Below are 26,690 nucleotides of genomic sequence, written 5' to 3'. Positions count from 1 at the left end.
CAAGCCTCCAAAAAATGTAATTCTGTCATTGTGCAAATGACAACCTTGAATTCATCGTCTATAACGCCACAAAGACTTATTTTGTTAGAAGGGCCTGATGAGTCCAGCAGTGTTAACAGAAAAAGGTCAAATCGTATCTGAGATAACATTACAAGAAAAACACAGCACTTCAGGAGTCCTGCTGCGTCATACGTTTTCTAATACCTTCAATGACCAGGGATAAGCCTCATTCACATTCAGCGCTGACAGTGGAGGGGTTCATGACTGTATAGAGAGTGTTTGTAGGGGGGGGTGGGGGGGAGAACAGCCGGGCCTCTGTTCTGTGGCATCAGATAGCAGCTAAGTGAACAGATTCACTGAGACCTCGAGCATTCCTGCTGTCTGAATGGGAAGGAAACACTTGTCCTTTTGTGACCCAGTTCTCTCTTCCGTTCTGATCTTTTTCCACGCTGCTCAGTGTTTACTTAGGAGAATTCACCAAAACACCCCCGCAGTGCTCCGCCTACAGCGGTTCTGCACCAATGTGGGTATAGGGCACTCAAAAAGTAAGACGGTTTTTGGCACCGATCCACAAAATATTAGCAACCAGGTAAAGTCACATCCCACACATTAAAAATACTAATTACATGTAAACAGCATGTATACCCTCAATTCCTCCTAAGTAAAATTAGTTGATCACCTGTTAAATGTTTCAGAAATATGAACACCCCCTTTGCCTCTCCAATACCTCCTACAGCAGGGGTAAGCAACATGTGGCGCTACAGCTGCTGTGGAACTACGCATCCCTGCATGCCCTGCCACCCTTTCAGCATGCCCACAACTGCAAAACGGTGGCAGGGAATGCTGGGATGTGTAGTTCCACAGCAGCTGGGGGAGCCACAGGTTGCCCACCATCTGCCATACAGTATGTTAGAGATGAACCGCTCAGTAGAGAGGCAAAAGACAATCTACAGGTGCCAAGGTAGCAATATACAGAGCAACGAATCTGGAGAAAGGAAAGAGACCACTGCAAGGGGAATGAACAGTAGGTTTACAGTCCACCTGAAATCTCAGCTACAGTGAAACGACTTTGAGCAAACAGCACTTTGGCCTCTCTCCAATTTAATCACCTGCATTCTCCATATCCAGGATACAACTTACTAACCCTAATCCCCTACCAACTTTAACCCGTAACCCTAAACCCCTACCATAACACCTAACACCCAAAAACCCTAGTCACCTTAACTGCAGACACTAACCAAGCCTCTAACCCCAATACCATAACCCCCAACTCTAATAGCCAACACTAACCCCATAAAAACCCCAACCCAAATAATCTAACCCTAAAGGGGCAGACTAGATAGGCCAAATGGGTGTTATCTGATGTACAATTCTATGTTTCTATCTTTAGAACGCAGAGTTCAGTTGGGCTTATTGCACAGAAGTGGAAGCAGTGTGAAGTGCCGCACTGATCAGGTTGTGCACCTGAAACCGCTGGGCAAGGAGGTCGCTTCTCAGAGAACCTACTGCAATGCCAACTGAGACTGAGGGCATGATTCAGATCCGGTCGCAAGCTCTGAGTGCTCGCAACCGGGTCGATGGTGGCCCAGAGCGCATGCGCACAACGGAGCCGGCTCCGTCGTGCGCAGGCGCGAGACCCAGATAGCAACGGGCAATCCGTCGCTCAGGGTCTCGCACCAAAAGGGGAGAGCTGTCGATGTTGAGTGACAGCTCGCCCCCTTTGGTGGGCGGGCCGGGGGGTGGCTGCCCAAACGGAGGTGTTCTCATGAGAATGCCTCCCGTTTGGGGGCGGCCCCACTGACATCACGAGTGGGGGATTTGGGGGGCATAGTGAATTACACACAATCAGGCAATCCTCGATAATGAGCCATTTATAAATAAGAAAATTGTCCGTTCCATATGGCATCATAAAAACACAAGTGGTGTCCGGGAGGTATGTTAACTCATATTAGGTACAAGATGTCGGTGGTCAGAATACCGACAGCTGCATCCCAAAACACACCCAAAAGGTAAATTACCCAATCCTGCAGCCTAGCCCCTCACCCCATCCCCCCCCCCAGGCTGACCAGCCTAACCCCCTCCCCCTACACAGCCTAACCCAAACTCTCCCCCTAACCCTAATACTTACCGTCAGGATGCAGTCGGTCGGATACTATAGAATGGAACAATTCTTTTTATCACCTGTGGTTAGGAACAGGCAATACAAATAAAGCATAAATGTGAATTCTGCTTCCTCAGAGTCTCATCTATAAATTGTAGAGTGAAGCGAATTCATTGTGTGTCCATTATAGGAGTTAAACTACCTCCAGGACATGGCGATATATTATATATTAAATAAAACCGCTTGGTATTTTATGGTACTCATATAGAATGCTATCTTCTCTTATTTATACATAACTCATTACTGAGTAACGATGATTGCCCAACAAGAATACTATATTATATTATATTAGTGGTTTCAAAACACCCTAGTTAGTGCCGGGGGAAATAACCTATTACTACAGAAAGTCATTGGGGTTGTTAGGAAGCCCCTATTTTTTTTTCCTTTGGCTGCAAATTAAAGGTAAATTCTTCCACAACAGTAGTCACTAACATTTCTGTGCTCCTTAGACATATGGCATAACCTTGGGATTTAAGGAGACTGAAGTGGAACATTTTGGCCTGTAAAGCATGGTACAAATCAAAACATGCAACCCCAATCCCACCATGGTAGGGTCACATTATGGTGACAGACCTCAGATTTAGGGATTGACAATCTTGTCAGGATTGACAGGAAGATGAATGGTGCAAATTACAGACAGACCCTAGACAGAAAGAAGTTAAGGGGCAGATACAGCAGCTCCCGACTGGCGCAAATCCCCATTCTGCCGACGGTTGGGTCAGGAAATCAGGGATATTGTAGAAGTTAAAAAAAAAAATCTCGATTCCCCGATCAAAAAGAGGTCGGAATCGGCGCGTCAGTGACTCTTAATGTTGAATTTTCCCGATCCGCCGACTGATCGCCAATGAATGTCTGGGTATCTGCGTTTTTTTTGTCACCAATCTGGTTGGCAAAGCCCCAAAAGTTCTGCAATGTCCGCTCTTCTGATCCAGCTCGAGCAAGTGGCAAGGTGGTTCCATCTCCACAGTCCTAGAATTCCATTCATTTTCTTAACTTCAACTCAATTTTATGAGAAGTCATTTGGTGCCCCTGGCATGGCACATATAGGATTACTGGAACAGTGACTGCAGCCACCATGTCTTCAGTACCAGGAGCCAGTGCTGTACCCAATAACAAGCACAGTGCCTGTATCCACGGATATTTCTCTCCACAGCTGTGGAGCCCCGCGCCTCTAAAGCTCTGAACACATGGAGCGATCAGACAACGATATCGTTGTCTGATCGCCCTGGTGTGCTGGATGAACGATGTCGATCATCCAGCACACCAGAACAAGCCAACGACTATAACGACCCTATAGTAACTTGGCCCATATCGACCAAGTTGACCTACATGCACGGGCGATGGAAGATATCGTCCATACATGCCCACACATCGTTGGTCGCCAAAAACTGGACGATTTGAACGATATCGTTATCGTTCAAACAAATCGTCCGTTTTAATCGTACCGTGTGTACGGAGCTTAAGATCGTATTTCATGCCATTTGTTGGTATGATGATCCTTTTAATGAAACAGCACTTACATAATATGATGGAGCTTTATAAATAAAATGATTAGTTTTGGAGGAATTATTCTAGAGAAAACAAAAATTAACCAAAAATGTAATGAAACATAATTTAAAGTATGAATACAGAGTTAGATATTTTGCAAGAGTTGGTCTACGGGGGAAGATTCAATGGTTTTCCCCGGCGGCTCTGACTAATTAGTGCCCGAAAGAGCATTACAACTGTTGTTCCATTCGGACGCGAATAGCCACTGCCAACATTTCTGCGCGCACCCTCCTGAGGTCGCAAGCAAGAATGTGCGATAAGTAGGGAGTTTGGATGTCCAAAGCAGTACTTTAAACAGGTGTAGCAGATTTGCGCAGCCAAACTCCGTGCTTTTGGGCACACATACGCGCCAATCTCACTGTACGGGAGGAACAATTCAATTGCTCAGATGGGTGCCCACAAAAAGTTGAATTTGAATTCCCCGCTTTTAGGTCACTGTAGTACCCTGCACCTTCCACCTCTCAATCATTAGAATGGACAGGTCACTGCCTCCCAAAAGATCTGAACATATCCTGCTTGTGACAAACTGATAATCCATCCATTGTTGTATTTATAAAAGAAGAACACATACCGCTAGTCATACCAAGTGCAACTTAAACTTTTCAAATGGAACAGACGTAGGTAGGGCTTGATAAACGGTCGGTTCATGATTAAGGTTTGCCAAGAGACGCAGAGAGAATACAAAGTAGAAAGGAGTCCCAAAATCTGGGTGCTTTGGTTATTTTTCCTAAGACTTCATGCAAATGTTCCAGTTGAAATGTTGCGAGAGTAAACCTCACGTATTTGCAGTGTAGCACAAACACAAGACATTTTATTTTGCAATGCCCTCCAGAGATCTCTAGACAGACCAGGGTGTATGAGAGCCACGTTAAACTTCCATCACAAGATACCTAAACGTGCACCACCTCTTACAAAATTCACAACATACGTGACTAAGCAGCTTACTCCATGACTGCCGGCTGCCTTCGGCTTCAGGGAAAGTTATGTTAAATTTAGAATTTCTCTTCAAATATATTTATGTGTAAACACCAAGCGATACGTCACAACTTGTGCACGGCTATGAGAGAGGATGACAGATTGTAGAATCCTTACAACCAAAAAGGTCTATGATCGGTTGGTGATGGGAATGAGGGGAGGGGGGTGGTCGTTACTGAAGTTGGGCTGCGAGCCTAATTTCCAAAACAAGTGAAATTCCAGAGCAAGCTTCCTTTCGCTCACTAATAAGTTCCTTTACGGGGAGGAATCCTGGGCACATTTCGGCTGATGACTCACCGCAATTGTTACAAGTTTCCTACAAAACTTCCAGATGACCTCACGCCATGGTTAGTCTGGTAGAACAATGCAGGGAGAGAAGGGAACACCACACAGCTCAGCATTTCTTACCTAACAAAATGCAGATGGAACAAGTGAGCAACTATCCCTCTAAAACTGATATTCAAACTACAGGGGCCACCTCCATGAAAATGCTGAAGGACAAAACAGAAAAAGGCTGTATAAAATGAATATCAATGATAAATATCCAGCCAACATTCGCCGGAAGAAACTTACTGTCTGGTCTTACGCAAGGTGAAAAGCTTTTACCTCTGATGAAGGAAGAGCTGATGGCACCCGTTATCGAGGCACAGAATCTGGGAGATGGCATGTAGTCAATGACGACAATAGAAATCTCGGGCTTAGGCTTAAAATTAGGTATCTATGTGACGACAGCAGCCTTGATTGTAAAAACACCCCGGAACCCTGGGAGATTAAAGGCACCCCATAAATACTAGTCCTCGTGCATAGGCCTGGGGGTCAAACAGAGCAAAGGCACAGCCACAAGACCTCGGGGACTAAGGGCGTCCGCTCTCATTTTCAGGCATATGGGGGAAGTTGACATGGTTTGACAGCCTCAACAGTCTCAGAAAAGGTAAAGCTTGATCAAGGGAACCAGAGGCAATCCTTAAAGCAGGGTGTCATGAAGGGACCTCAACATGACCTGCATAAGCTCCTAGAGTGCTGCACGCTATTCAGGTTGCTTCCGAGGGGGACTGGACTTGCCATGAAGGAGGAGTCTGAACGATTTTACTCTAGACTGGAGAACTTTAACACTTCAGTATTGTAGATCCATTTGTGCTCATCGCTAGCAAAAACACACATCTCTAGTACAGCAAGGAACTTATTACAACATATATGTTAACTATTGGCAGAAGGTACATCTTCTGCATCATTCTTACAGTAACAGTACATTAGCTATTTCGTTTTTCGCTTCAAAACTACAACAATAAGACAATGGAGAGTCTTGTGATGTTGCTAAATCACACCTAGGGGTGTATTTACGAAGGTAGGTGTTGAGCTTAAGATGTAAAATTGCAGTAGTATTAAGCAAAAACACGTCAGAGCTTTGCCCTCAATATTAACGCTGCTGTAAATTTGGAGCTCAAAACGTGTCCCGGAAGCTACAGCCTTCAAATGATGCAGCTTTGTAAATATACCCCCAGACACAACCACAGCCAGTTACCGGTACACTTTTGGTCATGTCTTTAATTAAAAAAAAAGGAAAATAAAAGATACTCAATTGTGTTTAAATGCAGATACATTATTCAAATTACACATTGTACAATACATCCCTTTTCCACTGCTGCTAAAACTCAAGTTATTGCCAAACCGGGTCACGGCTCAGTGAAGAGACTCCTAGGAAAAAATCCTAGGTGGACCCGGCGTTTTACACGGGTAAGTACTGGGCAATGCTTAGTGGAAACTGTTGTCCCGGGTCACCAAACCTGGGTCCAGTTCACAGCAGTATCCCGGGTCCAGTCTGCGGTGTAAACTGGCTTCAAGCTGCTGTGACACTGCTTGAAAACCATGTTTTAGTGTCCCGGGCTGGACGCTGGATTTTGGTGGAAAAGTGGTATAACATATAGCTGGCACGAAGAAACATCATATTACACCTGATATAGTAGTAAAAAAAAAAACCACAGGGAACCGAAGTTGAAGAAAAGACAGCGCAACACTACCGCGCTCCTATACCACATGCCCCTGCTGGCTATGGACAGGACCCCTCAGCATTACTACAATGTATAGTGTAGATGGAGCACAGATAACTAGCGGCCAAAACAAAATGACAGTGTGCTTACCTCCCAGAAGCTGTCGCTGATCACTTCCACCCCAACGGAGTCCTCAAAGTTCCCAGACATGATGTGTGATGAGAGAACCCACAGTCAGGTCAGAAGGAGATAGGCCCGTGTGCTCCCCTTTAGTGATAAGTCACTACCTACACAGCAAAATAAAAAAGGTGTTGAATAAAAAGATTCCTAGAACATGAAGAAGCTTCTCCAGTTTTCACTAGGATAATAAATGCAAAAAAAGTCTCAATTTCCTATTTTATATTATTATTTATATAGCTCACACATTCCACAGTGCTTCACAGAGAATATTTGGCAATTCACACCTGTTACAGTGCAGCTTATAATCTAAATTCCATACCACATGCACACGCGCACACTAGGGTTAATTCATTTAGGGAACTACTCCACCAGTATATTTTTGGAAGTATTAGAGGTAACCATGCAAACGCATGAACAACATACAAACTGCACACACAGATAGGGCTGTGGTTATGATCAGACTAATGCGGAAAAGTAGCGATTGCTTTTGTAAATTCCAAACAAAATTACTTATCGCATAACACATATTGCATTTCTCACGCATGAACGGTTCATCACGAAACCATGGCGCCACCACACTACGTTCACATGCCACATAAACCCTTCAAGATAATGCGCTCACTACGGATTCAGGATCACTGGTTTAGGATTCCCTGGTTCCACATTTGTTCCCCTTCTAAAGATTGCCAACATCCGCTTAATGGATTAATGTATGGCTGCCCACAGCCAGATTAAGATTCCTATTGATAACTTTCTCAAGGAGAACATGGCAGGAAACTGCTCACACAGAAATCATGGACATGAGGGTAAATTTATACCACAGTTCGTCTAAGTCGCCCCATCATCACCGGCTTTGGCCTGTCGTTTTAAAACGGTAACAGTAATGAATGCTGCACCGGGCTTGTTTGGCCATCATTCCTATTGCAGTTTTAAAGCCATCGATCACCTGCAACGTTGACGAATCAACCCAACATGACATCATCCTGTGTAGCCAATAACGCCCTGATCTGGTGGTTCGCTGGTTAGTTTAACGTGCAACAGTTAGGCCAGTCCTCGCATGAGCTTTTAAAACAAGATCACTGTGGCTTTAAAAAGGGGGATGGCAAGTTTTAACTCCCCGCTGAGTTACTTGGGTGTTGCACATTATAGAAACGCTGTTTTATCCATGTACTTAAAAAAAAAAAAAAACCTCTATATTGCCCAAAACATCAAACATATTAAACACGTGTACAATCTGATAAGCTCCTTTCAGTTTAACTTAACCAGCCAACAATGGGTCACCATTTGGCAAATAGAAAAGGTACATAGTGTGTCCTGCGCCCAGTTATCTAATATATCAATCTATTTGTGTAGCTTTATCAGATGCAAAGCTTATTGGTCTGCAAAAGCATTGTTCTCTAGAGTAAAAGGATACACACCGGAGGTGCAACAACTGAAATAGCTGTAAATTTAATAGTAAAGTTAAAAAATTTTTTAAAAAAATGCACAAATGCCTAAGTGACCATACCATGGCAATTAGAAGTACCTTCAACAGAAAGTAATTGTTCTGTTAAATTGTATTTTAATATGTTTCCTGCAGTGTAGATTGGCTTAAATCCAGTTTAGCGGAGTAGTGGAAGAAAAAAAAAAAACCCACACAGTTCGCTAAGTGTTCACACATGTAGCCAACCCCAGTGCTGTACCCTGCTGCGCTTCTCCAGATGCTAAATGATGAAAGGCTGATCTGCATGGTGGGAAAGGGGGGGGGGGGGTGTGGAAGTAAATAAATGAAATGAAAGTGGGTCACAATATTTTTTATATCAGAGCATAAAAGCTACGACAGTACAATTTGCAGCTACCGCGCTGAAACGTTAGATCCACCGCCCGAAAACACCATTGTGGAACTTGTTGATCTGCATGAACACACACGGGAATAAGCATCGGTATGTTTATAAATGTACAGTGTGCCAAGGACAGACTGCCGAGGTCGCCACGCTCACCTGCAACCAGCGCACACAATGATGGAAAGTGACAGCCCGAAATATTAGGCCTCGGCGAACCATGGAACAATCATTTCCCCAGGTATACTGAAAACATTGGCTGCCGAACAGGCGCCCACAATCTCATAATGACTATTTACATTGTTATCACACAGCAGAGAACAAGGAAGGCTCTCAGCCAAGGACCCGGGCTGTGCTGTCAGCCCGGGTCCATACCACACACACTGTTGTCATAGACCCCTGTCCTGTATAAACACCCCACAGGGCACAAAATACAAAGTCCTGGTGGCGTACAGAGCATTAACCAGGATATGGCACGTTAGTGCATATGCCAAGCTGTGAACGGGCAGTAGCAGAGCTTATAAGACAGTAACTAATCAGGCCTGCCAAATAATGACTGCAAATGAATGGACTAAAGTAATCAAGCAATAGGAAGGCTGTTGCCTGGCATTTCTGCACATTAAGGCCTACTATTAACACAAGCTTACAGAACCCCCTCCCCTTCCGGATTCATGCTGCCTCCCCTCTAATTAAATACCGTTGACTGCAGATCAGCTGCCGAGGGGGCTTAAGTCACCTGATGTAGGATTTAGCAATGTTACAGATGCACACAGCAGAGAACAGTGTCAAGGTCTTCATTTTATCATGCAGATAATAGGACACCTCGGCAGGACAATGGGGAGTGGGAAAGGGTTAATGGAACACAGCGACCACTGGAAATGCATTGGTTTGGGAGTTCAGAGCAGCTTTATTAATGCTGAAGTACATTCAGAACAAAGGTGAACCGTGGGAACGTGGGGAGGTCTCTATCACAAGATAGCTGCTGCCGACTTCTCCAGTTCGCAGCTCTCTCAGTTCTGTGTTATTCTATTCTCCCCCCCCCCCCAAATGCTCCCCATCCACAATTCTCACACACCCCCTAGCCCGATACACTGCACAATTTCAGAAATCTAAAATTTACAGCCAATTTATTTCATTTATTTAAAGAAAAAAAAAAACGCCCTAACCAAAATTTTTTGCATCCATTTGACCCCCCTCTCTTCTTTTTTTAATTTGTAGCTGGGATTAGCTCCACCATTCCTTTCCACTCCGCTACGCACTTGTGTTGCTTTGCTCCGACTGCCACCTCTGCAGGTCTAATACCCTATCACTACCCTGCACTGGAACTGTACAGGATCTCTGCTGGTCCCCCTCCTCCCCCCAGCTCTTTGCTTTAACTGGAACTTGTTCTCACAGCAGGACTCAACTGAAAACGGTCATCGCCCACACGGAGGGATCTCGCTCTTCCATACCCCCAACCCCCTGTAGGACACGGTGGAGGGTCTGATCTCCGTATGCCCTACCAGACACGTCAGGCATGGCAGTTCCTTAAACTGATGACCATGGGTGTAATCGCAGAACGTGTCCTCTGTGTTTGTACCGGCTGCTCAGTGGAGGAAATCTCTATCCTCTGTAGACTGTCTACACTATAAAATGTAACCTTGGGCTCCTCAGCATCTCTTCTATATCTTCTCCCCCAAATGTACAGTCTCCTCAAGCTTCTGCTGACTACTTTGAAGACAAGTCAGACGCTGTTGATCAGGAGAACCCCCATCTCTCACTTTCCATCCTCTACTCCCGCTCCTCAAACTTCACTCAAGTTCTGTAGGTGGGAACACTATCCAGTGTAGTTCCCACCTTCTCACTTCCTCCCTATCCCCCGGCATTTCTCCTCGCTTCCTTCTAACGAGTATTTCTCACAATTCTCAAACTGGACCCTCTATCCATCATGTATGATCCTCTTTTTCTCATCTCTGCCATTTGCCTAAGATGAAAGGATGGTTCCCTCACCTGTCTCATGGCCTCCTGGACCTTCTGTCATCTAGCTGCCATACAATGACTTCTACAGAGGCTGCCTGCGCTACCGAGCGTGACCCAGGTGTTGCTCTCCGCACATCCAAATTTGATCAGGTACCCTCAATACTGCTCATCACTTGTCACCGTATAAAATTTTAGCATCTTCACATTTAAATGTCAAGATAAGAGTGTAGTCAAGGTGCGTACACCCTAGACGATATCGCTCATGGAGTGAGATTCAAGGTGGATATTTGCCATTTTGCACACAGTCTCCATAACTAGGTCCATCTGCGCATTAGGAAGGGATGTACAAAAAAAAATTACATATGAAACTTGATACATTGTACATTTCGGCTAGTCTATTGCAGGTGGCATCATAGACAAGCCCTACACACTAGATCAAAGGATGAACAAAGGTTGGTATTACTCCCTTGGACAGGATTCATGTCAAAAAATATGAGATATGGTAAGAACTTACCCTTGTTATCTCTATTTCTACGAAGTCCATAGGGTTCCACAGGATACCTTGGGGTATAGGTGTGACGTCAGTCGCAGGGCACCAAAGAGTTAAGCTTTCAGCCTCCCAGGATGCACTAGGTCCCCCTCCCATACCCCGCCTCCGGGCCAAGGCACCTCAGTTAGTTACCAAGCCATAGGCCGGAGGAGGAGAAGGAAGAGAGAGAACAAAGATCTGGACACATACAAGAATCACATTCTCACCAGAGGGAGACGGAAAACCGGTGACCAGAGCAAAGCCCATCTGCAGCACAGGTGCGACAGGGCGGGAGTCCTGTGGAACCCTATGGACTTCGTAGAAATAGAGAAAACAAGGGTAAGTTCTTACCATATCTCATATTTTCTACTTCAGGGTCCATAGGGTATCCACAGGATACCTTGGGGATGTCCCAAAGCAGTATCCTTTAAGGGTGGGGACGCTCCTGTGCAGAAAGGAGAATCCGCCGCCCGAAGGAAGCATCCTGAGAGGCGAAGGTGTCAAACCTGTAATACCTCACGAAGGTATGGACAGAAGACCACGTAGCAGCCTTGCAGATCTGAACTGCCGAGGCACCACGTCGAGCTGCCCACGAAGGACCCACATACCTAGTGGAATGAGCCTTCAGAGAAGGAGGGACCGGTAGGCCTTCATGAAGATAAGCTTCAGAAATAGCCATACGGATCCAGGCTGCCAAAGTTTGCTTTGAAGCAGGCCAACCCTTTTTACGGAAGCCATAGAGGACAAACAAAGCGTCCGACTTCCTAAACGAAGAAGTGCGGTCAACATAAGTCCTTAAGGCCCGCACAACATCCAAAGAGGCCTCACCCACGGAAAGACCCGGTGAGTTAAAGGCCGGAACAACTATTTCCTCGTTAACATGAAACTGGGAAACAACTTTGGGAAGAAACTCGGGCCGAGTGCGGAGCACTGCCCTGTTCCCATAAAAAACCAAGAAAGGGGGTCTACAAGAAAGAGCCCCTAACTCAGAAACACGTCTGGCCGAAGCAATGGCCAGAAGGAAAACAGTCTTAGCTGTTAGCCATTTAAGATCCACTGAGCCCAGTGGTTCAAACGGCGGTCCTTGGAGAGCCCTCAGGACCACAGCCAAATCCCAAGGCGCCACAGGTGGAACAAAGGGCGGCTGAATGCGGAGAACACCCTGCATAAAGGTGCGCACATCCGGGATTGTAGCAATCCTACGGTGAAACCAGACAGATAGGGCCGAAACCTGTACCTTCAAAGAAGCAAGGCGAAGCCCATGATCTAGTCCCGCTTGCAGGAAGGCGAGAATCCGAGACAGACGAAACTCCCGCGGTGCATAACCTCTCGGTCGACACCACTGGAAGAACGTATGCCACACGCGATGGTATATCCTCGCGGAAGACGGTTTCCGAGCTCGTAACATGGTACGCACCACAGAGCTGGAAAACCCCCGGGACCTCAGCATGGCCGTCTCAACAGCCACGCCGTTAAAGACAGCCGAGTCAGGTCCGGGTGAAGGCAAGGACCCTGAGACAGAAGGTCCGGTCGTAGCGGCAACCGCAGAGGAATGTCCACGGACAGACCCTGAAGGTCTGAGAACCAGTGCCGTCTGGGCCACGCGGGAGCTATCAACAGGAGCGTCCCTCCTTCCTGTTTGAATTTCCGGATTACCCGTGGAAGAAGGGAGACCGGAGGGAACAGGTATGCGAACCGGAACGTCCACCGGACGGACAGAGCATCCACCAGAGACGCCCCTTCGTCTCTTGTGCGAGACCCGTACACCGGCAACTTGTTGTTGTGCCGGGACGCCATGAGGTCGATTTCTGGAAGACCCCACCTGTCCACCAGTAGTTGAAAAACGTCCGGGTGCAGGGACCATTCCCCCGGATGAACGTCCTGGCGACTTAGAAAGTCCGCCTCCCAATTGAGCACTCCCGGGATGAAGACCGCTGATATGGCCGGAAGATTGCGCTCCGCCCAAACCAGGATCCGAGAGACCTCTACGAGAGCCGCCCGACTGCGAGTTCCTCCTTGCCTGTTTATGTAGGCCACGGTGGTAGCGTTGTCCGACTGGACCTGCACCGGGCGACCCTGGAGAAACCGCTGTGCCTGCTGGAGAGCATTGAAGACCGCACGGAGTTCCAAGATATTTATTGGAAGCTCCGCTTCTGTCGGCGTCCACCTGCCCTGGAACAAGTGTGGACCCGAAACTGCTCCCCAGCCCCGAAGACTGGCGTCCGTTGTCAACAGGACCCAATTTGGAACCCAGAACGGACGTCCCTTGTTGAGGTGGGTCGTCTGTAACCACCACGTAAGGGACAGACGAACCTCCTGGGTGAGCACAATCGTCTGGGACTTCAGAGACTGAGTCAGCCCGTTCCACTTGGACAGGATCAGGTGCTGCAGAGGTCTGGAGTGAAACTGGGCGTATTCCACCATGTCGAACACCGACACCATGGAGCCCAGTAACCTCATCGCCGAGTGTAAGGACACCCGGCGGCTGTGCAGGCAACTGCGCACCCTTGACTGTAAAGCAGAGATCTTGTCCTCCGTCACGAAGATCCTTTGCTGTCCCGAGTCCAATAAGGCTCCAAGATGCAGAATCCTCCGAGACGGGATTAGAGTGGACTTCTGCCAGTTGATTAGCCAGCCGTGCCGTTGCAGCAGTGCAATGGTCAGGTCCAAGTGGCGTAACAGGAGCTCTGGAGATCCTGCCACCAATAACAGGTCGTCCAAATACGGCAACATGCGGACTCCCTGCAGCCGCAGAGAAGCCGCCATGACCGCCATCACCTTGGTGAAAACACGTGGTGCTGTTGCCAGGCCAAAAGGTAACGCCCGAAACTGGAAGTGGTCGCTGCGGATTGCAAACCTGAGGAACTGTTGATGGCGCCAAAGAATAGGGACATGCAGGTAAGCGTCCTGTATGTCCAATGACACCAAGTAGTCCCCAGGTTCCAGCGCCAGAATGATGGACCGTAGGGTCTCCATCCGAAACTTCGGGACCCGCAAAGACTTGTTGAGTGCTTTGAGGTTGAGAATCGGACGATATGACCCATTGGGTTTCTGTACCAAAAATAGATTTGAATAGAAACCCTGGCCCCTCTGGGAGAATGGAACCGCCACTATAACTCCAGCCTGGAGCATAGTGTGCAATACCTTCCGCAGCTCCGTAGCCTTGTTCCGGTCTGATGGGAGACCCGTGGTGAAGAAGCGAGCCGGGGGTCTGTGCCGGAAGGAGAGGGCGTATCCGTGGGAAACCACCTCCAGAACCCAAGTGTTTGTCGTAGTGGTCGACCAACACTGGGCGAACTGTAGCAGGCGGCCTCCCACCCTGGGATCCCCCAAAGGGAGGCCCGGACCGTCAGGCCGCAGGCTTGTCATCTGGTTTGGGGGCCAGACGTCTGGTACTCCATGCCTGCTTCCGGGGCTTGACCGATTTCTTAGGGCCAGCCTGTCGAGGAAACGACTGTGGTTTGGGCCTGCCCTGGGCCCTAGATGACCGAAAGGACGATGGTCCCGAACCAGAAGGAGCAGCGGCCGACGGGAGACAAGCAGATTTGGCTGCCGCCAGCGTGGCCACAATCTTATCCAGATCCGGACCGAAGAGAACTTCTCCGGTAAACGGCAACGCTTCCAGACCTTTCTTGGAATCTGCGTCCGCCTTCCAGGATCGCAGCCACAAGGTGCGACGAGCAGCTACCGCTGCTGAAGAAAGTCTAGACACCAGAGTACTAATGTCTAGAGCCGCCTCGTTGATGTAGGTGGCCGAATCACGGAGATTGCCAATCAACTCCGCCTGTTCGGCCGGACAGTCGGATTCAAAAGAAGCCTCTAATGAATCCGCCCAGCGCTCCATCGCTCTGGCAACCCAGCAAATGGCCATAGCCGGCCGTGCTGCCCCCCCTGCAAGGGAATAAGCGGACTTCAGGCAGATTTCTACCTTGCGGTCCGTAGCATCCTTAAGGGAGGACATGGATGGCATCGGCAATGTGGCACTACGGACAAGACGGGTCACGTGAGAATCCACCTGTGGAGGGGATTCCCACTTAGCAAAATAATTATCCGCGAACGGATAAGCCACCGCCAGGCGTCTCTGCGGCTGGTATCTTTTGCCAGGTTGTTTCCACGCCTCCTCTAAATGGTCCACCAACTGACCCGAAAGAGGAAAGACTGTGGCATCGCCCTTCACATCTTTGAAAAAGGCATACTTAGATTTAGCCGCTGGGGGAACTTCGTCCTCAATCACCAAGGCTGTGCGGACCGCCCGAATAAGTCCAGGAATATATACTTTGGACTTAGCATCAGCGTCCTTAGTATGGAGAGGTTCCTGATCGTAAGGATCAAGAATCTCCCCATCATCAGACGTCCCTTCGTCATCCTCATAAGGAGCGGACAGAGACGCCACCGGCCTTTTATGAGGCCGCATCACAGACTCCCCTTGCAACACATCCGACAAGTGCTGTACAGAACTCGTCAGGGAGTTAACCCACGCTGGCTCCTGAGAACCCGGGAGCGGGGAAATAGGGAGACTGTGGGGTACCACCAATTGTCGTGGGAACCCCTGCATGGGTGACGACACCACAGACTGCTGGGACAAACCCCTCGGAGTAAACGCGGGCTGCGGAGCTAACTGGCCCACTAAAGCTGTTAACGCCTGAGCGAAACAAGCCCAGGGCGGCTCCTGTACCGGTGCTGTAACCGTAATAGGCCGCGCCATGGACAAACACTGCCGGCAAAGGCCCTCCGCGCTACCCTCCCCCTCCGCTAACGGTACTTTGCACGTGGTACACTGTAGCCGGAGGGGAAAATCACTTTCAGACATGATGGCACCACGTATGTGACCTCTCTCACCAATTAAGTATTTAAATAGGCGAGAGACCACCCTGCAGCACCGCACCGCAAGGGCTTTAGCAGAAGAACAGGGACAGTAATAAAGCTGACAGTTTAGAGAAGAAAAGTTACAGGCAGCAGCGCTAGCACAGTCACATACAATGCAGAGAAATAACAATTCCTGCACTAACAGCGCTGATCACTCAACTACACAGACACAGGGCCTGGTAGGACACAGCGCTGCATACACAGACCTGACCACAGCGGAGGAGAGGTATGCGGGGGGACCCAGACCACGATGCTTCCGTCCAGCGCTTCCAGCAGCGTTCACCATGCGTTCTGGAGAAGATGGCCGCCGAGGAGCAGAGAGGAGGCTGGCCTGGGGGAGGAGCGCTGCCACAGGACCAGTCGGCAGCATGCAGAGAGGGCTGTGTGCAGCGGGGGAGGCGCCGGCTGTGAGACAGGGAAGGCGCGCTCCCCTGGCATGCATTTAACCCCTGGGACGCCGCAGCGCTACCGCTCTGCTGCGGTCCGCTGTCCCAGGGGGTAGTGGAAGCGCAGGTTGGTCGCCTGGCTCCACGCTGCAGCCAGTCCCCAGGGAGCCCCCTGCCTGGGGACTTAGGACCATGTGATCAGCGGGGACCCACCGCGGGACCCCGCTGCTTACCTCTGTCCCCCTTGAATCCGGCCATGGTCCGGAGCATCTGGGGTCACCGCTAGCTGTGACCCCAGACGCCCACCAGCATCCCCGGATCAGTACCGGCGTTCTGGTACCGGCGGGGTGTAGGGAAGACAGCATGGACGTCAGGACTGACTGTCCATGCTGTTCATCCAGATGTGCAGCCACAGCTGCATGAAGAATAAGCTTCAGGGGCTCTTCTAGCCCCCACTCCAACAGGTGCACCCGACTCCGGCCGGGCACCAAACTAAACTGGGGTGCCTTGGCCCGGGGGCGGGGTATGGGAGGGGGACCTAGTGCATCCTGGGAGGCTGAAAGCTTAACTCTTTGGTGCCCTGCGACTGACGTCACACCTATACCCCAAGGTATCCTGTGGATACCCTATGGACCCTGAAGTAGAAATGTGTGTTACCACATTAAATCCACCACCCCCCCCAAATACACACACACACTTTTCCAAACACAAATTAAATAGGATTCCCATCAGCCCTCGTGTGTGCATATCTGCGTGGCCTACCATGGGGGGGATTTGTGATTGTAAGCTCCACAGGAAGAATGTAAGACTGTCCGAGATCTCCCATGTACTTTTCAAGAAGTAATCAATTTAAGCCAATGTTCACTTCACAGTAAAATAAAGACAATAAGAAGAGGCCTTGAGGTTACAAGAAGCTGGTACATGAAGAGGTTACAAGGCTCAAACATGGCTAGACTGAGTGACTTCCACTGTTCCTGCATTATATAGGTTCTCCGTTCACAGACTCAGTTGCAAGGTGTGGAACTGGTGAAACATATAGTATCGTCCGTAGCAACCAGATGCTTTGCTAGAAAAACGCTCTAACAGGATTAGCCGGTCAAACATTCTTCCCTTGTGCCTTTTTTCAGACACGTTTCCTGCTGTATTTACAGTCTGAGCTTTGGGACCTTTTAGAAAGCGAGGCACAAGAACGCCTTAAACAGTGCACAAGAACTCCTTGTTCCTATGGTTCATGTAGAAAATTGGCACTAAATGTAAAGACTGTACATTTTGATGAAGGGAGGTGAAACAAATGAATGGAAGCAACAAAGAACTGCACAAAAACGAGGGTCGTCTTTTCCCGTCCGCTGACACCACTCAAGTCATGTACACGGCATCCAAGCATTTTCTTATTTTCCAAAACACATGTGCAGAAGGCCCCAGGCCACCATCGGGCAGCCATAGCAACAGCGGTGGGAGAAGACGTGCCCTTGTTGTACAGCGAGGTTTAAAAATAAACCAGAGCTTCTAATGCAAGCTCCAGCTGTATATACTGGAATAAAAAAAATCAGAATACAATGCAGACGCACACGTCATGTTGGGAGAGCAATTTACACATTATGGTGGAGATTGTTAAAAAAAAAAAAAAAAAAAGAAGAAACACCATGCATGCCCCTAGCATAATACATACTGCATATGTTCACATGTAGGACTACTGAAGCTACATCGTGAATACTAATCAATCCCTTTCCCTGCCTATTCTGAGCTTCTAGCACATGTTGTACAGTCAGACCTGTTTCAGAGACAAATCAAATGAACTGGGATTCATGGAAACTAAATGCCTAGTAGCCACTACCATCACTATACAAGATTCCCAGGTAAAAGGTGACTGTACACAAGCACTGTACCCTGATGTCCAAACATGTGATCGTCGTTCATATTTGGCCAAAGGCGGATGAGATCTGGCAGTTCGGAGCTCCCGCCAAGCGGACAGATCACTTCCAGCTTTACCGCGGCCTACAGGATGGTTGTCATTTCCTACGCTGAATCTATCAATTCGTTGACCTTCATCAGGAGTCTTCGGGCCCCTGACTTAATATCGCAGTATTTTGGTTTATACACTGAGCCACATGGCATAAAACATTTACAAGTTCTAATTTGCTAGGCAGCACCCTTCTGCTTTAGATATAAACAAGGCCCGGCTTTTGGGGGGCACTAAATAATTGGCAGGCTGCATTCTTTTTGGTGGAGGTGCCATTTGTGTGGTATGAATGTCTGGGTGTGACGCCTCTCAGAAGGCAGGCTTAATTACAGTATGGATAACCGATTAAATAATCCAGCCACAAAATGGCTGCCTCCTCTGTACTTTACACCTGTTCAAGGCGGCAACAATACTACATTTCACTTATTCAAGAAATCTTACTCTGTGATGAATAGATCTGTTTTATTAAATCAAAGTGAGTTTGCCTGATCTTTAGAAAGGCTCTGTGGTAAGCCCGCAATTAGTCCTTAAAGCGGATTTCTGCAGAAACTACTGCCTCGGGGCTAGTCCCGGCCAGTATCTGCATCACGCCCCGAGCTTATCCCGGAAGATGCAGCTTACTGCAACCAAGGCCTGGGCACATCCCTGGCTAAGTACCGGCCGGGTGCGATGCAGTCAACTGAATAGCTCCTGGCCACTGAACACAGTTGCTACACTACTGCGGTTCTAATTGAATCGTCCCTAACTGTACTAACAAGAGTGTTAGTTCTCATACCCCCATAGAGCTCATTTATAAAAAAAACAAAAGCCCACAATGTTACAGGTTTCATTTATAAATTTGTGACAAATGAAAGTTTCTTTTTTCAGTTTCCTCTCCAAAGTACATGACAGATGCCACATTTATTTGGGAACAATTAAGAGTTCTTGCCTCATTCGCATACAGTGCCACTGGCACTGAGAAGGAGGTGCCAACGCACCATGGTAAGACAGGAAGGACGGGCACGCTGGTATATTGTTCTTACTACAAGTGCTCGAAAGCTAGCGCAATGTTATTCCATGGCACCACGAGCTTATTCATACCTGCACGTCCGAAGCTAGCTGGATATTCAGCACCTGCTGCACTACACATACACAGGATAGCGGGGGAACACATTCTCCAGGACACCCCCCCCTGTTCTAATTTACCCCAGTGAGGAGGAAAACGAAATCCACCACATACAATAAAAAAAAAAGTCAACCATGTGCGGTTTACAACATGGTAGATAGATTTTAGCGGTATACCCCTGTGCCAATATATTTAGGCATGCGTATCCAATTCATTGTGCAGCTATGAATTTGAAATGTACATTTTGTGCATCATGTCACTGTGTGCCCACCAGGGGAGAGTAATCTACATGCAGAAAGGCTACACTGCACGCCCTTTGCTGCAAGGCAGCTCAGCTATCAGCTTCTAAATCAGGCTTTACTGAAAGCCCCTCGCCATCTGTACTGGGTCACAGCTTTGCCCAAGGTGTGGGAACGCCTGCTCTGGGTATACAGACATCCCAGGGGTTCTCAGCCTCTAATGCAGTCAGCTGGGGGCTGCTTTCAATGAAGACATATTTATTGTGATGGCAAATTGTATTGGCTGGCGTGTAATGAAATCATAGAAGGCAATTTCATCAATATCGTAAACGCCCTCTCTCCTGTGCATATAGGCGCCTGGTGCACTGTCGCAATACAAGTATGAACGCTTAATGCTTTCTTATAATAGAGGAGAAAAAAAAATTTAAAAAAAAGTCTTTCAAGTTAAAAAAAAAATAGAAAACTGCACGCACTCCTTTTATGGAGAGAAAAGTAAGGCAAGGTCTGCCAAGAACATCAGGATCATCTAATTATAATCTGTACACACAGCTCATGTAAACCAGTGATATGGAACAACTAACATTACTCTGTCGAGTAAGCTCACAAGAAACATTAATTGCTTAAATCATAGAAAGGTTTCAGAGATCTGTAAAAAAAAAAAAAAAAAAAAAAAAAAAGTTTTTTTTTTTTCCCCTCTTCAATTGCAGATGCAACATTACTGCTCGTTTTTGCCTCCCCATTTCTACAACTATACAGCAAGATGAAGGTGTACTCTTATTTATTAACAGTAGACACCCAGTCTCGCTGCATGTTCAGCTCAGGGGTAACAGGAATCAGACTCCAGTGTAACAGCGCCCCCTAGGACGCAAATTATCTAGAAAACTGGGTGGAAAAAAAAAAAAAAAAAGGATCACAAGATTCACTCACTCTGAGTACAATTGTCACAGAGCTTTAATTTCAGCACAAATGACAAACCGCTCAAGTCCAGCTGTGGAACTAGAAGGCTCAGCATTCCTTTATAAAAGTTTACATTTTAGAATAAGTACACGTTCCAAAACAACATTGTTTTAATTCAAAGGTGCAATAAGGAGGAGACTTAAAACACTCATATTCCTCTGCCTGAGGAAAGGGAACAGGAAACGTACAAGTGACTGGTCTACTTTGAGTCAGTGACCCAACTACGATATAATGGAAGCCTGCAATAGGCTCACATCAAGCCATGGCAGCACATTTTGGGTTCAATCCAGTTTCATGCATTGAAAGATAATACAGGTACTAGGTACTCGGGGGGGGGGGGGGGGGGGGGAGGATCAGTCCCATATCAACTCATTAGGTTTTAACACAATTCAACTAACAAGAGAAAACAATAGAAAAGTCTGGTGGGATAGGGGAAGGACTATCAACTTGGCAGCATATCAATGGGTATAAACAGGCACAAGATTCACATAGTACTTTCCAGCAAAATAGCCAAATATAACATGAGCAGCTGCCTGGCCGAGCGGCACCATGGAAAGATGGATTAAAACGTCTGCTTGGGTTCAGCATACCCAGCTTTATATAGGAGACCAGTGCACAGACCTGAAGTCTATGGTCTCTGTAGCAGCTATTAGGATTGGCCAACCATTAGCCACCTGACCCCGCATACTGCACAAGGTTGGTCATGTGACTTGCCCATTGATCCACCATCCAGCTTCCAGGGCACCCTCTGCAGGGATGCGAGCTCTGGACACGGTGGCCCTAACTAAACAACACCCGTGTTCCCTTTTCGATTACGGAACACCCACTTCTGATGGCACATTCGTGGCCAAATTAAGTTCAGCGAGACCGTGACTATGATTACTGGGGTAGTAGAACGGAGGTTAGCCATTTCCTGCAGTGCTACAGGTTGGATCATGTCCAGCTAGGACAGACTGTATGTGGCTACCCTTATTCTATTCCACGTTCCTGTATGTGTCCATCGCAGGTGCTCGGCTCTGTGCAGACAGAATGGGAACCATCAGCGTTGGGCTCGCCTTTTCAGTATTGTAGCGCCAACACAGAAAAAAAGCAAAATGGAGGATAGATCAAACTTTAGGGGGGAGGTGGGGGGATCTATGTCTGTAAGGAAACACACTCATCACACACGCCCCACAAACCACACCCCTGAACATAGTCAACTTGTCATTACGGAGTTATACATAAGCAATTAAGTGAGGGAAATTCCCTGTTTCGCCGACGCCTGGGTTGGATGATCGGCAAAATGCAACATGTTGGACAAACTATTTGCTGACTTCGACCCAAACATGATCAGAATCAGCGAGTCGGGAAATTTTAACACATGTTGAATTTTGCCAATCCCCTGAGAAGTCAGCAATCACTGGAGTCCGGCGGATGGAAATCGGGGGGATAGCAGCTTCAACGCATGGCGATAGAATATTGGCATAGTAATTGCCCAATGCATAAGTGGCAGCTTCCTCGGAGGGAAAGGAGATTGGTTTTGCCTGACTGCCCTCATTTTCTGCCATGTCCAGTCTGGCAGGATAAATACACTTCTGTGGTGCTGAAGTTCAGCCCGGGACTTAACCACAATACTGCAAGATTAATGGCTATAAACAATCTTACATATAAAACATCACAGCTATTACCACAGTGAGCAACAGCAGGCCAGTTTAGTCACAAGCAGGCACAGCATCCATCCAGAATGCTTTATTAAGGGCACCTGCCATGTATCAACAATCGGTTACTTATAGGAGAGAGGTGCCTTCTCTTCCCATGTCAAAAGTGTAATGAAAGGCGAATTTCCAGACATATGGTACGTGGATGTCTAGCTGCCCATAAACTGGCCAGAAAGTGTTGCAATAACACAGCTGATAACAGGCAACTCGCACTTGAAGCGGCCACACTGAGATAATGGGAATTGTAGGGACCAGACATGAAGGAGAAGCTGCAGTGATACATTTGGGTGACCCGAGGGCCTGTCTGAACAACCATGTTACAGACGGTGGGAGTTCCCCGCTCCAAGGGTGAGGCTATCGGGAGGGCTTCATCACACGGGAGATAGATTTTTTTTTTATTTATAGGTCCCTCCCCCTCCCCCCAATGCTTCTCAGGCCACGCATAGACTCTACAGGGCGCTCCACAAGACATGGAATGTTCCTCGATGGACAAAACGATCAATTAGTACGTGGCACCACAAGGTCAGCCATTAATTTAAAACTCAGACCTCACATCCAGGCATTTCCACCACAGAGCCCAAGAACAACGTTACTGTCATCGCTTAATTTGCATGAAAATTATTAACAGTTTACTTACAATTTGCGAGGAAGAGTATAATCCTCAGCCATGAGAAAACAAAGAATAATTTTTGTTTTAAATATTACAGTTTAGAATCCAGCAAGACACAGTATAAATTTTTATATTATAATATATATATATATATATATATATATATATATATATATATATATATATATATATATATTTATAAATTTATTTTAATAAAAAAAAAAAAAAATAGTATAGGGATCATCTGGTTAGTGTAAGGAACTGAAGCAGTTATATGCATCTTCACAAGCTGTAGGATATCTATAGGACATTGACACCACTGGTTAAATTAATTTAAAAACTGAGAAAACCAAAATGCTACATTTTGCACGTACAAACAATCGTGGAGAGATGTATCAAACCTTTGGTTGCTCTCTCAATCAGCTCCTAGCTATTATTTATTTAGCACAGTCTATGAAAAGACAGTTAGAAGCCGATTGGTTGCCATGGGCACCTTCTCGAATATCGCTCAATGGTTTGAGACATCTCCCCGACAGTCAACGTATGGAAAATTTTGAACAATGGAAGTTTAATGAGTACCTATGGCCCACCAATTTATATGCTGCATAAGGGGGAACTCAATTGAATGCAATGTTGTTGAGCTCCGGTAGTGAGTGTCACATTTATTCAACTTTATGTACATATTTGGTCGGACAATGAATGCTGATTGGCTGATATTGTACAGTGCACATTTGAGTGAAGTGTATAAAACAAAACATCTCATTATTCACCCTAAACTAAGCAGACCCCAGACAACCATACTTTTGGGTGCAGATTCCAGGCATACTTGGAGAACTCTCTCACTTCAGGGGGTGGGGGGGTGGATTATATTCCAAAAAAGCCCATTTCATTAAATTACATTGATTTCTTATTCATTACATCGGCCTGTAGCAGACATGGTCATTACTTTGAATGTCGCTTCCAGACAATTGGATTTAAGCATTCCATAATGAATTGGAGGATATTAGTGGAAATCATGCGTTGGAGGTCTGCGAATTATTTATCTCCTTACAAAACAAGAAGCCCAGAAAACGGACTAGATCATTGGTAAAAGTTTCCTTATCTGTGTACAAACATCACATTCTAACATTAAAAGACTAGTAGGCACCTTCACATTTATTAAAGAGCAATTTCAAAGCCACTTTTTTTGATTCAGGCACACAGAGCATTATATGTTATACAGCTGCTGATCACACAAAGCATTCTCTCTGTATTAGCCCGATAACCGTTTAATATTTGCTACAGTTGATCAACAGGAGCTACAATGTAAGCACTACAGAATGTTACACCAATGTTAGGAACGTGTGATATAAGGCAGGATGAGAGGTAGCACTGAGAAACAAAACTCGTCACCCGTGAGGAAAGAGACTGAATAGAGGGACAGGTCGACCCCACTTTGAGGGAAACAGAGTCAGCCAAAAGCAAGTCACGCATAAGGGGGATTCCTGGTATCTCTTCATACAGCACCAATCCTATTACCCAGTGCTGTCCACAGAATACCTAATCATTCAGCGGAGCCTACAACCTAAATTCCCTAACAGTGTGGGAGCAAGCCGGAGCACTGTGAGATAGGGAAAAACATGCGAAACAGGGAGAACATACAAACTCCACACAGGGATGAAACTGCACAGTGGTATCCGCAGACACACAAACAAATGGACTGGCAGTATTAAAAAAACAAAGCGGCTAACATGAGCGACTAAACCGCGCACAGCGAAGGTGCGCTGCCATATTGTTGGATAGTTGCTTTAGGAAACAATACATGTTTTTCTTGTGGTTGTGGCCAGAAACGTAACTTTTCCTCTGAAGCCCATGTGCTATGTTTCATTTAATCTCAGCCGAGCAAACACTATCCCCTCTGCCAGTTACTTAGTGCAAGCTAACGGGGACTATGGTCTCATTTCAGCAATACTTACAGGGCGATTCAATTGTTCTTTAGGGCGCTCCAATTAATGGGTGCCCAATGTTGCAATCTATTTTGCGACAACCATTAATTATCACGCCTAATTAGACCGGGTTTAGCCGCGTAAAACTGCTAAACCAGTCTAAATTCCTGGTTAGGGCACCCAAAACCAGGACTTTTGGCACATTTCTGCTCACCTCCTCAGGTGGGGGCGAGCAGAAATGCCAGCGCCTATCGCGGGCACCTGGCACCAACAGCACTAACAATTGAATTGCCCCCCTTAATGTTCTACAAAACCTTTATAAGCAAATACATTGGTGTAATGGTTAGCATTGCTGCCTCACAGCACTGAGGTAGTACGGTCCTAACTGTGTGGAGTTTGTATATTCTCCCTGTGCTTGTGCGGGTTTCCTCCGGGTACTCCGGGTTTCCTCCCACACTCCAAATATACTGGTAGGTTAACTGGCTCCCAACACAAATTGACCCTAGTGTGTATGTGTGTGAGCATGTGATAGGGAATATAGAGTGTAAGCTCCACTGGGGCAGGGACTGGTGTGGGTGGCCAAATATTATCTGTAAAGCGCTGCGGAATATGTGCGCTATATAAATTACTGGTAATAAATAAAAATGGAGGTGCTTTACTTTTCACCTTCACAAAATGTCCTTACAGATCTATGTATAAAAAATAAAAAATAAAATTTCTATACAAGGCTTATGCAACTTCAAATTCCCAACAGGACATCTAACTTTACCAGTAGGGTCAAAACCCGGTTTTCATAGAGGCAATTGCCATAAACTAGAAATATAAATTGTCCCTTTGTTCCAAGGTTTGGCCCATAGTGTGCGAGTTTATTCCTGGTGGCTTAATGATCGCCAGGCCTAATTCTGGCTGCTGGAAACTAAACTACAACGCCTTACTACTTGTATATTTGTCACAATATATTAACAAGCTACCCGTGCTCTTTTATATGGAGCATCAAGTGAATATAAGTCCTATTTGTATGTTCTCTCCATGGGCGCAACTCAATTGGTATGATGTGGGGCATTGCCGTACTAGCCGGCTGTTCACAGAGCGGACACTTACGCCACTGCCGACATTGCAAGTGTTCTCAGTTCCAGGGAAAACGTACACCGCATAGATATCCGGGTTTTCCACTGGGTACACTGGTTTCCTCTATCACTCAACATGCGTGTGTGTGTGTGCGCACACACGTGTACTTTGGTTCAGTGTATTTAGACTGTAAGCCAATACGGGGCAGTGACTGAGGTTACTGACAAACATCCTCTGTGCAGCGCTACATAAACAAGAATACTACCAATTAATTTAATGGCAAACCATTTAAAAAGTTTAATATTCCTGCTTTATTCCGGCAGGCATAGTGTTAAAGCAAGCATGCATTACACAACTAGCCCAATTGTGCATCAAGAAAATTCAATCCTCTTAATAAGTGTGCATTAATGACTCCATAAGGCCAATCTCATCCCGAATTCCAAGACACCCCATGTAAAACAGAAGCAGGAGCATCTCCATCTAAAATGGTTTGCACACGTGGGAGGCCCATAAGGGACATGCAGCAATAGGAATATAGCCAGATCATCTAGGCGTAAATCATAGGTTTAGGGCCTTAATGGCTGTATCAAAACTGGTGTCAGCAGAAGGAGCTACATTTAAGAAAACAAAAGCAGATTTCACATTTAAAAAAAAAAAAATGTAGGGGCCTTCCTACGCCTGAATGATTCCGCAAATGTGTTTAGAGTCAGAAACATC

The 26,690-nt window shown here is 46.7% G+C and overlaps 1 protein-coding gene across 3 annotated transcripts in view; it reads right to left on the bottom strand.

The window, feature by feature from the left end:
- PACSIN2 (protein kinase C and casein kinase substrate in neurons 2) overlaps positions 1 to 26,690 on the bottom strand; it is a 78,538-nt gene that overhangs the window by 23,283 nt on the left and 28,565 nt on the right. For all 3 annotated transcript variants that reach the window (XM_088478318.1, XM_088478320.1, XM_088478319.1), the window contains exon 2: positions 6,823 to 6,959. In XM_088478318.1, the coding sequence (XP_088334444.1) occupies positions 6,823 to 6,882 (60 nt within the window). In that variant the 5' untranslated portion in view covers positions 6,883 to 6,959. The remainder of the gene's footprint in view (positions 1 to 6,822; positions 6,960 to 26,690) is intronic.

This window comes from Taudactylus pleione, unplaced genomic scaffold (genome assembly GCF_031769625.1).
Source record: "Taudactylus pleione unplaced genomic scaffold, aTauple2 ptg000212l, whole genome shotgun sequence".
NCBI classification, from domain to species: Eukaryota; Metazoa; Chordata; class Amphibia; order Anura; family Myobatrachidae; genus Taudactylus; species Taudactylus pleione.
The sequence above is the reverse complement of the archived record's forward strand: the minus strand, read 5'-3'. Positions and strand labels throughout refer to the sequence as shown.